Below are 11,621 nucleotides of genomic sequence, written 5' to 3'. Positions count from 1 at the left end.
TGCCCCCCACCGCCAAAAGCAGCGGTGTCCCCGGCGCCCTGAGGGACCCCAGGGGCGTCCGCAGCGATCCGCTTCTCCTCGGCGGATATTTGGGAAGAAAGCGCTAATGGGCAATCTGGTGTTTATTTTGAAAGTGCTAACAATGATTTTTCTCTGGTAAAAAGGCAGTGTCTGGGAACACACGGCTCAGTGGGCTTTGAGCACGGGTCCGCCAGATGGTGCGGGGCTGGAGGTGCGCGCTCCGCTCCGCCGTAGGGCCGGGAGCGGCGAGGCGATGCGGCCGGGAACCTCCGTCCGCCCCCAGTGCCGTCCCAGTGCCGTCCCAGTGCCGTCCCAGTGCCGTCCCAGTGGCACCCCCGAAGTGCTGGGGCAGCCTGGAGCAGCTCGCAGCCCAAAGGACGGGGCCGCCAGCGCTGCTTCACCGCAGCCACAGAACTTCGGGGGTTGTTGCTTCGCCTCTGATGAAACCACGTCTTTAGGAGTGATTTATTTTTTATTTTGTTGCACAAACAGAAATCCATAAGCTGTCGGTTCAGCGCCATTGACTCTTTGATCAGCTCCGGGCTCTCTTTTGCCTCCCGTCAGGGTGGGCGGATTAAAGCCGTTATTTCAGCTCCGAAGGTGCGGAGCGAAAACGCACGGCCACGCGCACCGACCCCGGCCCCTCTTCGCCCCTTTCTTCACCAGAAACGAAACTCAGAGCCGCCCACGGGAGCCCCTTAATTGCACCACTACAGCGGTTTCCGAAAGCGTTTAGCTCTTATATACAAAGGAAATAAACCCACATTGTCAACTCGAGAGCGCTCCAGAGTTTACAAGGGCTCCTCTGTAACCCCTTGAAATAATTATCGGAGGGAGCGACGCCTCCGCCCTTTGTCACAGCTCTGCGGTCCGCTCCGCTCCGGGATGAGCTCCGCTCCGTCCCGCAGCGGGCCCCGCACCGAGGGCAACTTTCGGGCCCCGCACCGCTCCTCGCGGGGAAGGCCGCGAAGTTTGCAAAAAAAAAAACCAACAAAAAACACACACAAAAAAAAAAACCCCACAAACAAACAAACAAAAAAAAACCCAAACAAAAAAAAAACCCAAAGCAAAACAAAACCAAGCCCGAGCCGAGGCGGGATCCCGCGGGGCGGTGCGGGCGGCAGATCGGAGGCACGGTTCTCATTTCCATCCCTGGGATCTGATTTCCAGACTACTGTAAATCATTCCCCGTTCTCACCTCCTCCTCTTTCTGCCCCCTCCACCGCCTCCCCCCCCCCCCTCCCCCCATCCCCCCCCCCCTCTCCCGGCCCAAAATAAAAGAATATTTTGGAACGTCTCTCCGAAAAAATATATAATATTAATAAAAAGCTGATGAAATCCGAAGCCCGCGAGCGGCTCTCTGCCTTTAATTGCTGCGGAGCGGAGCGATGCCGCTCTCACGGAGTTATCAGCGGAAAAGTTGTCCAAGACAGGTTAAATAATTGAATAAGGAACCGCTTGTAATTATGTTATTTACAAGGGCTGACAGAGGGTTGGGGAGGAAACAGGAGCTGCGCGCAGGGAGCGGCGGGTTGGGGTGACCCCTGGAGCACGGAGTTTGAATTATGGAGATGGGGGGCTGCGGGGTGAGCGCGGACCAGAGGCGAACAAGCTGACTTTTCACCTCGGCACATTTAACTTTTAAATCCGAGGGAACGTCTCGCGTTACTCCATCAGCGCGGTATAAAAGAGGAAGAAAAGGAAGGCAAAAATAAATAAAAAATAAATTAAATTAAAAAATAAAATAAAATAAAAGGGCTAAGAGTGGCCGGGCCGGGAGGAGGGCCGCCCTGTCTCCAGCGAGAAGATATCAACCGAGAATAATAATAATAATAATATAAAAATGAAAATTAAAAAAAAAAAGGGGTGGGGTGGGGAGAGGGGGGAAGTTACCAAGGGGTAAAGAATAAAAATAAAGGGCATTTAAAAATGAATCTGAGCCTGGGGTTGTTCCCCCGTTCTCCTACCCCTTTGCCAAATGAACGGTAACAGACACGGCAACAAGCACCCACCGAGGCGATACCGGTCCCGCACCGCTGGGTGATGCGGCCCCCCCGGCACCGCACGGCCCGACCCGACCCGGCTCGGCACGGCACGGCACGGCTCGGCACGGCTCTCACCTGTTTGGTCATGGAGTCTATGAGGCGCACGTAGAGGTCCTGCTCCGTCCTCACTCCTGCGGGGAAGCGGACAGAAATCCCCGTTAGCGTTTCCCACGGAGCCGCGCGGGGTTACATCGCGGCCGGCTAGCAATTAAAATGGGGGGTGGGGGGGGGAAGGGGGGAAAGGGGGAAATCAAAATAAAAATAAGAAAGGGGGAGGTGGAGGGAGAGCTGCCCGCACGCCGAGCGGGGCGGGGGGGCCCGGGGCGACGGGGCCGGGCCGGGCTGAGCTCCGCTCCGCCGCGATAATTACCGGTAATTGGCAAAAGTGGGAAAAGTCACTTAAAAGTGGTGCTGAGCGCAGCGCCTATCGATCCCCCTTTTTTTTTTTTTTTTTTTTTTTACTCCCCACTTCAAGCCCGGCCGCTTAATCATGTGAAGTGCCATTGACTTATTGATCGCTCCTGTTTTGTTTTCCTCCCGTGCCGGGGAAGGAGCCGTGTTTACACGCGTGCAATTTTCATCTCCTAATCTTCACAAAATAAAGAATATAACAAGAATACTAGTAATTTAAAAAATAATAATAAGGCCTCGAAAAAAGAAAGTGAGACTTCGCCGCGGCGCGCGTAGGCGACGGCCAAACTTACCGTTGCTATACAATAACTGAAGTTTATAATGAATCCCATTGTTAGTTTTTTCATTGTTTGGCTCCTGCAAGTAACGATAAATAACGACATTCAGTACGAGAGCGGCTCGCGGCTCCGGGCCGCCGCTGCGTGCCCCGCGCAGTCCCCGCCCCGCACGGCCCCGTCCCGCACGGCCGAGGGGCTCCGGAGCGGCCGGAACGGTAACGCTAGCGGTCACAACGGGAGCAACGACAGCGGTAGGAGTAGCGGCAAGGCAGACTTACTTTCTCTTTCTCCACAAAGTCCACAAAAGCCGTTCTCTCAATCTCCACCGGCTGCCCCTGCCTGTCGTACAGAGCTAAGACGAAGTGGAAAAAATTGGATTTTCTCAGGTTGGAAGGCGGCTGTTTCTCGAAATGCGCCCGAGCCAGCCCCACGCCGCTGCGGGAGAGAACAAGACAAGGCGCGGTGAGCGCGGAGCGGAGCGGGCGGCGGCGGAGCGGCGGGGCCGGGGGGGCCGCACCTACCTTTGCGCGGCCGTGTTGGCATCCACCACTCCGGCCGTGTGCATCCACGAGCGGACCGGGTTCATGCCGCTGCCCAGCGGCTCCTCCTTCATGGTCGTTCCGCCTCGTGGTATATTTTCCTGAATCCCAAACATTAAAACAAACGGGGGCGGCGGCAGCTCCTAAGCGAAACCGGAGGGAGGGGGGGAGGGGGGGGGGACGCGGAGGGGAGCGCGGTGCGGTGCGGGCTCGGTCGCTGCCCCTCTCCGGAGGAGCGCTCGCTGCCGGAGCTCGGCGGGGAGGAGAGCCCGCTCCGAGCCTCGCTGCCTTCCTCAGCGCGTCCTGCGCGGGCACCACATCAACAATTTGCGGAGTTCTTCTGCGCGGCCGCGCGGGTGGTGGCGTTCCAGCTTGGAGGTTCGGAATGGTAAAAGCAAAAAAAAAAAAAAAAAAAGAAAAAACAAAAAAAAAAGAAGCAAAAAGGAAAAAAAAAAAAAAAGCAAAAAGAGAAAAAAAAAAGAAGCAAAAAATTAAAAAAAAAAGGGAAAAAAAGAAAAAAAAAAGTGGAACTACAGCCGGCGGCACTGCGAGGTTTGGGGGTTTTTGGGGTGACGGGGGGTTTTCGGGGGTTATTTTTTTTTTTGGTTGGTTGGTTTTTTTTTTTTTCGAAAGAATAAATATTTTTGTTGTTGTTTGTAGATGCTCTCAACGTGGTGTCATCCTAGTAAAACAGCATCAAAAAAAAAAGCTTCGGGACACTGCTGAATCGACCACTTCTGGCAAGGCTCTCCTGCTCCAAAAGACAAATAAACGAAAAAATGATTACCGCGGAGGTGTTCCCGGGCACAGGAGAGCGGGGCGCGGGCCCGTGGCGTCTCGCGGAATGGACGGCGGCGCGCGGAGCCCGGCCCTCCCTCCCCGAGGAGCGCGCCCTTCCCGGGAGCCGGGCCCCGCACCGCGGGAGCCGCGCTGTCAGCGCTGACGCGCGCAGGGGCGGAGCCCGAGCCATATATGGCCCGCACGGCCCGGCCCCGCGCCCGCGCCTCCACCGCCGCAGCCGACGCCGCGCTCCTGCCGGCCCCTGCCGGCCCAGGCTGCTGCTGGTGGGGTGGTGGTCGACGGAGGGGGCGTGGGGGGGGCGGGGGGGGAGCGGGTGGACGGAGGTGCGCGGTGAAGAGTCGGAAGGAGATAATTAAAGAGGTTGACGCCGAGGGTGGAAAAAGAAATGGGGAAGTGTCGTAAGCGCGAGGGAGAAAAAAAGAATAATGATAAAAATGGGTGGGGGGGGTGGGGATGAAAAAAAGAAGAAAAGAAGAAAATGGGTGAATGAGTAGAGAGAGGGAGAGTAAATGAATAAATAAAAAGTTCAGGAAAGAAAAGAAAAGGAAAAAAAAAAAAAAAAAAAGCAACGGAGAACTTTAAAGCCAGGTCGTGAAGATAGCAAAAAAGAAATAAAAATAAAATGAGAAAGAAAACAAACAAAGTGAATTTAATAAATAAATAAATAAATAAATAAGGGGGGGTAAATAAATTAATTAATTAAAAAGAGAGCGTGCACAACGCGACCGTGGGAGGGTGGGGTTTGCCCCGCCGAGCAAAACCTCAGCACCTGTCCCCGAGCTCGGGGGGTCCCGCCGCCCCGCTCCTCTGCCCCGTGCGGTGTTGGGCTGCGGGGGGGCTGCTGGGGGCGGGGGGGTGCCCTGGGGGCAGACAAAGGCTCTGCCGGGCACTGTCCTGCGGAGAGGCAGCGCGCGGCTCCCGGCCCTCCGCGCACACGCGTGCACACGCACGCTGTCCCCGCACGCGTGCGGTTGCGCTCTCAGCCCCGCGCCCACGCGGTGCGCGGCTCTTTCCGCCCGGCCCGGCCGAGGATTTCCCCGCTCGGGTGAAACTGCGACGGTGCGGACGGTCGCGTTGCGACGAATCGGTGCAAAACGTAAATCCGCCCCGTGTTATCGGGAGAGCCCGCTCCTTCCTCCGAGGGGTGAGGGAAAAGCTGCGTTAGAAAGCAATCTATTTTGCTGGTGTTGGGGGTTAATGACTATTGCCAAAGATAAGTGAATTATCAAAGCTGTTGCTCTACCCGATCTCAAAATCCATTACATTGCTGGCCGTCTAATTAAATACGTAAGTATAATAAAATCATATTTTATGACTATTTGAGGGTAATGAGATTAGTCTTTAGAAGCGATCGCCACATATTAAAGATGCCACTGTCTATAGAATGTTAATAACCTTAAATCAAAGTGTATGGAAACTATTCATGATAAATTAAAAGAAAATTCCCGTGTTCATCAGCGGCGCGGAGCGGTGGAGGCGAAGCCCCAAACCGCCGGGGGGGGTGGGGGGGTGGGGGGACGGCCGAGCGGCGGTCCCAGCAGCGCTGCGGGGGCTGCGAAACGCGCACGGATCTGCGCGGATATTTGGGCGCTCCGGACGGGCGCGCAGAACGCGCGCAGCTCAAAAAGAGCGAAAAAAAAACCCCCAAAAAACCCAAACAAACAAAAATCCGCGACGACGCCACAACGATGAAGTGTTTTCCTAAAGTGGAACAACGCCGAAGTTGTCCCTTCCCCATCGCTAACGAAAGCGTGGTGCTTAAAATCATTTACAGTATCTTTAATTCGGATTACACGCGCCGAGGCGATTTAAATCTGATTACCAAATTAGGAGGTTTTAAAACAAATCCTTTTAAATCTGATACTGTTGACTAAAGAAGCGGGAGGGGGGGGGAAGAAGTTCCATAAGCCCATCGCATAAGGTAACGATCCCGCCCCAGAAAGAAAGGGAGTTTTAAACCTTTTTGACAACAAATGCAGCTGCCCCACTATTTTGGACGATATTAAGCGAAAATGAATGCAAATCTGTGTTCAGAAGCCATCTGGCCAGAAATAGGGGAATCAGCTGCTCCTCACAACAGGCTCTGAGGCTGAATCTATTTCAGCTCATTTTCTACATCATCTGGTCCTGCACCCAAAGCGTGGAAAATACGGTCTTTATCATTCACCAACTTTATGTTGTGGGTTTGGTTTGGGGGTTTTTGTTTTTGGGTTTGTTGTTGTTGTTGTTGTTTTGTTTTGTTTTTCCTTTTCTCTTTATTTTGAGGGGATGGCTCCGATCTCCCCGCTCTCGGTCGGGCCCCGGCACCTCTCCCGTCCGCAGCCGCTCCGCACGGAGGGGCCCGGCCCGGCTCTCCCCTCTGACCCGGGACGTCGCGGGGCTTTTTGTTCCGCGACCGCGCTGGAAGGGGAAATGGGGGGAGGGGGGGGAAACTGGGGGGGAGAGCACCTCGCAGCGAGGCCCGGAGCCGGGCGATCAGAGGGGCTGCGAGGGCTGCCGGGGGCGGCCCGGGCCCTCCCGATTCCGCAGCCCTCCTCCTCCTCCTCCTTTTGCTCGCCGAGTCTCCCTTTTGTGTGAATTTACGGGGTGAGGCTTCAGCGATCCCCCCCCCCTCTTCTTCCCCCCCCCCCCCCCCCCGCAAATTTGCATTTAAATAGCGACATCAAGCGATTCGCGTGCCACACACCAGTGGGCTCCCAGATGTCGCTCAGATGGCCGCAGCCCAGCTGTCCCCCGAGCCGGGCCGAGCGCTCCCGACCCCCGCGGCCCCCGCGCCCCGGGTACCGCCCGCAGCGCCCGGCCCGGGGCCACCCCCCCCCCGCGGCCGCAATAAATCACCTCCGCGGATCCCTTCCTCCTCTCGCATATAATAACACATAATCACGTACTGTACATGGATCGCGCAGATTAAAATTGATAGCCTCATTTCCACAGCTGTTATAGGATTCTCCTAAACTTTATTATTATTATTATTATTATTATTTTATTTTTTGGTGGTGGTGTTCCTCGGGACAATCCTCTCGGGACTATTATCTTAATTACTGCACTTTATTTATTTATTTTTATTTGATTTTATTTCATTTTTTAGACTTCATTTTTTCCCCCCACGCCGTCTTTCGAAGCTTGCCATCACGCGGCGCGGAGCCCCGCGTGGATTTGACCGCGCGGACCCGCGGGGGCTCTCCCTGCTCCTTTCCCACCCCCCCCCGGCCCCGCTCTCCTGGTCCCGCGGGGGATGCGGGCACTGCCCCGCACTGCGCTGCGCTGCGCGGCTCTTCTGGGGGGTGGGGGTGGGCACGGCCGGGCCCGCGCAGCATCCGCGCATCTCTCTCACTTTTATTGTTCGAAGGCGCCGCTGTTATGAACGCGCCGGGTTACGTAGGCGCAATTGATGCCCGATTGAACCGAAACAAATCTCCGCTAACTCTCGTTTCCTGCGCTCCAGAGCAGTGATAAATGGGTATTTTCGGGTATTTTCAATAAGAGCGGCGGATGCCCAGGTACGGCAGCTCCGCTTTCGGGGGGGGCGGGGGCTGGCCGCTGACGGGCACCTCTCGGTGTACGTGAGAAGGGGAACGCGCGGCGGAGGAGGCAACGACGCCGGGGTCCCCGGCGGACGCTCCGCGCGGCGCCGCGCAACCTGCGCCCGGCGCTTGTGGCCGCGCAGGGAGCGCGCAAGGCTGGGACCGCGCCGCCGCTTGGCCCCCCCTCCGCCCGCCTCTACGCCTCCGTCTCCCGGCTCGGGCCAACTTCGGAACTTGGCTAAAATCCCAATTCCCGAGCGCCCCGAGCCCGGAGAAGGGCCGAGGGGGATCCGAGCTCCCGGCGCGGGCGCACACAGCCGCACCCCGAGCGGGGCCGTCCGACGGCCGCGGGCTGCCCGCTGTCCCGCTGCGCGCCCCGCGGGGCAGAAGCCGGGCCCTTCGGAGCCCCTGGGCTTGGCGCGGGCCTCGGGCTGCGCGGGCGCGGTGCGGGGCTCGCGGGGGACACCATCTCCGCCCCTCCCGGGCCCTTTCGGGGAGGCTCTGCCCAAGTCGCTCTCCGCCTACCCCGCGCCCTTCCCGCGGCCCTGCGCTCTCTTTGCGCGCCCCTCGGCCGGGCTGCGCGGCGGGGGGAGCGGGGTGGAGCCCGCTCGGCGGTGCGGGGCCGTTCCGCTGGAGGTACCGCTCGGCTCTGCGCTCCTCCAGGAGCACTTTCACCCTTCGCAGCCCCGATATTGTTAAAGGAAGAATTCGTTCCCGACAGAACAAGGCTGAAAGTTGCCCCGTCCCCGCACGGAGCTGCTCCTCTGCGGGCACCGCCCGGCTGCGGCCCGCTCCCAACGCTGCTCCGCCGGGGCCGTCCCCGCGGTGCGGTGCGGAGCGGTGCGGAGCGGTGCGGAGCGCGGGGGGCCGCGGCCGGCCGGCTCCTCCGGCGCCGCGAGAACAATATGAAAGGAGTGGGACTGAACAAACAAGGATCGATCAGATAATTTCAGATATTATAATTGGCTTTAATTAAACACACTTCGTTCTAATTAACTCTGAAATTTTAGCATGCTTTGGGACGTTGGTGTCTGATTTGATATTGTCAGTCCAGATGTCCTAATAAAATTCAATCCTCCACTCAAGACTTCAATATTCACTAAGAACAAAATGCAAATTAAATGTAAAACCTAAAGTATCGCCAAAGGTATAATCAAGAAAGGTGTCTCAAAACTTCTCACTTTTTATTACGCAGTAGTTAGAAAATGCAGATTACATCCTAACAAGACCTCTGCTGAATAATATAAACCTTAACTCTTTCCTGGTCAAGCCTCGCTCTCCACGGCGCTCTGCCCTAAAGGGATTCGGAGCGGCAGATGCCAACGCGCAGCGGGACCGGAGCTCTGCGGGCCGTGTCCCCTCGGGCTGTGCCCGCTGCCGAGCGGAGCTTTGGGATGGAGCACGGCCCCGACGGGGCGAGGCGGGCACACCGGGCTCCGGGCACCCTCGGGGGGCAGAGGGGGAAGGTGCCCCCGAGCCCAGGGCTGTCCCGCACGTCTTTCGCCCTTCTCAACCCCGAAGAGCCGCGGGGCCGCCCCGCTCCGGGAGCTCCACGGACTCGGACTGCGCGGATCTTTCAGCCGAGCCCCGGTTCGGGCGCAGCGCTGCGCGGTGCGCGGAGAGGGGCGAGCTGCGCTCCGAGGGAAGGGCCGCTCTCCCGTTAAACGGTTGTATGTTTTCCATGCTAATGGAGTCACTTAACGCTGTTGCTAATTTAACTTTTTCAAAAGGCCACGGCGTGGCGATTTGCATTTTCTTTAGGATATTGAAACGGAGAAAACTGCTGGGCGGCGAGGCTGCCCAGAGCATAGCTGGGGGCCATGCAGAAATAAAAACAGAGGAAGAAAAGAAGAAAGAAAGAAACTGCCTTCTCTTCTAGACTATTAATAAGCAATTTGTCCCGCTGAAATTTACATTGCAAAGACAAACGCGTCGAGCTCCCGGCTGCTGCCCGGCCCCGCTGCGCGGGTCTGCCCCGCACCCCGCACCGCACCGCCGGACCCCCCCGGGCAGAGCGGTCGCTCCCCCCGCCCCGCACCGCCCCGCGCAGCACCGCGCCCGCTTTGGGCCGACAACAAGTGCTGGAGCGGAGCTTCCCCCGCGCATCCCCGCTCCGAGCGGCTGTAGCGTGGGGACCGTGTGCCATCTACAGGACGATCTGCTCCGAGCCCGCGAGCCGCCTCGCTCCCCGCGCACACCGATTACTGCTATTCCAACTTCGGAGCGTCGGATTAAAAAAACTTTTACGGATAATGAAGGGCTGCGGCGCTGCCCGCGAGGTTTTTTTGTTTTTTTTTTTTTCCTTTCTTCCTTTTTTTTTTTTTTTTAAGGCGTTGGATGAAAAGATATGAAATGTAAAGATAATGCGGTTTGATTTGTTAGTCTAACTCCGCGATTTGAGAGTTGATGTCCCCACAGACCAGGCTCGCTTTTTCCCTTTATTTATTTTTATTAAAACATCAATCTACTCTGGAGCTGGGTGAACTCCGTTTCACCTAGAGAACATAAAATTCTCCATCCCAAGGAAATAAGCACCTTTCATAAATCAGCGGTATTCCTGACAGATCGATCAATTTTTGGTTGTTAATCCGAAAGGAGGAGTTTTAATTGCTTCCTGCGTTTGCAGCCCGGGCACCTCGGCCGGCGGCTCCGGCAGCGCCCGGCTCCGCTTTTGTGCTCGGGAGGGGGGAGAGGGGGGGGAAAGCCGGAGACGCGGCCGAGACCCCGCGCAGCACCGCGCAACCTGCGCGCAGGACGGGAGAGCGGCGCGGCCGGGCGGGACGCGTGCGGGCGCGCACCCCCCCGCGGTCTCCGCGCGTAACCCGTCCCAGGTAAGCGGGACCCCTCCGCCTCCCCCCGCCCGCCGCGCTCCGTCCCCTCTCAGCTGCGCACCCCGAGAGCGATCCCCGCGCTTACCTTCGGCGGCCAACGGGGCCGGGGAGAGCTTTTCCCAGGGAAAGCCCCGACCCGCGCGGCGGGCACTGTTTATTGAGGTGGGGAACGGCGGAGGAGTGCGTGCGCTCTGCGCGCTTTACCACCACACTTACGGCCGAGCCTCGCTGGGGCACGGCGTTGCGCGGAGCGCAGCAGTGCGCAAGCGCTCCCCCCGCGCTGCGCGGGCGGGGGGCGGGGGGGGGACGCGGGGGACCCGTGAGGGAGGAAGCGGCGGCCTCGCCCCGGCCCCTCCCGGCCCCGCCCGGCCCCGCCCGGCCGTTGGGAGTTTTCCCCGGCGCAGCGGTGCGCGGCGCTGCCCGGCGGTGCGCGGTTCTCACGGCGCAGCGCTTTGGGAACGCAACAGTTTTCTCCGCCGGTGCCCGACGTGGGAACGCACCGCTCTCCGCGGCGCGGGGGAGGAAGAGCCGGAGCTGCGGGCTCCGCTTCAGAGCGGGTTCGGAGGCGGTAAAGCAGCCGGCCCGGTTCGGCACGGCACGGCCCTGGGGGTGCGGGGCGGTGCGGTGCGGTGCGGTGTCCGCGCAGTGCCGCGTTAGCAGGAACGGGGTTTCAACAAACTTTGCGGCTGCGTGAATGTTTGCTTTCGGAATGCGTGTGCTGGTACCGCACCGCGGCGATGGGAGATCCCGCCGGCCTGGAGCAATTCTGCTCTGTTTATTTCTGTTTTTCTCCCCTCCCTCCTCCAGCTCAGCACAAGGACTCGTGCAGCATTGGTTCGTTTCGAGGAGGGACAGCTGCAGCGAGACTCGCAGCCCTGCTCGCACGGATGCTTTCCAGAGATGCAGCACCGCTGTAAGTGATGTGCGGTTACAAGATGGGAAGGTGTTTAGAGAGAGAGAGAAAAAAAAAGAGCTGTTTCCCAGTCAGGTGGATTCCCGTAGTGAGGGGCAGTTCAGGAATGGAGCTACATGTATTAAAAATAAGCCCATCAATGCTGACCTTGGTTGTACATTCGGATAACATTCCCTTTTGGGTTTGTTCTGCCGGCAGCTACTTTCTGGTTGGGTTTAATTTGTGCAGACGTTCACCTGTGGAGGTCGGGCAGGCGCC

The 11,621-nt window shown here is 58.1% G+C and overlaps 2 protein-coding genes across 15 annotated transcripts in view; both read right to left on the bottom strand.

Moving 5' to 3' along the window:
• Positions 1 to 3,458, bottom strand: part of EBF3 (EBF transcription factor 3) — a 115,323-nt gene extending 111,865 nt beyond the window's left edge. For 9 of the 14 annotated variants that reach the window (XM_065746884.1, XM_065746877.1, XM_065746872.1 and 6 more), the window contains exons 1-4: positions 3,277 to 3,457; positions 3,034 to 3,190; positions 2,771 to 2,834; positions 2,142 to 2,197 (exon numbers count right to left, since the gene is read on the bottom strand). In XM_065746884.1, the coding sequence (XP_065602956.1) occupies positions 2,142 to 2,197; positions 2,771 to 2,834; positions 3,034 to 3,190; positions 3,277 to 3,410 (411 nt within the window). In that variant the 5' untranslated portion in view covers positions 3,411 to 3,457. Of the gene's footprint in view, positions 1 to 2,141; positions 2,198 to 2,770; positions 2,835 to 3,033; positions 3,191 to 3,276 lie in introns of all 14 variants that reach the window. The other 5 variants (XM_065746870.1, XM_065746871.1, XM_065746875.1 and 2 more) reach the window with 2 other exon arrangements.
• CUNH10orf143 (chromosome unknown C10orf143 homolog) overlaps positions 1 to 11,621 on the bottom strand; it is a 64,592-nt gene that overhangs the window by 19,096 nt on the left and 33,875 nt on the right. The gene's annotated exons all lie outside the window — the stretch shown is intronic.

This window comes from Cyrtonyx montezumae, unplaced genomic scaffold (assembly GCF_038088225.1).
Source record: "Cyrtonyx montezumae isolate F1298 unplaced genomic scaffold, pur_monq_1.0 scaffold_4, whole genome shotgun sequence".
Classification (NCBI taxonomy): domain Eukaryota; kingdom Metazoa; phylum Chordata; class Aves; order Galliformes; family Odontophoridae; genus Cyrtonyx; species Cyrtonyx montezumae.
The sequence above is the reverse complement of the archived record's forward strand: the minus strand, read 5'-3'. Positions and strand labels throughout refer to the sequence as shown.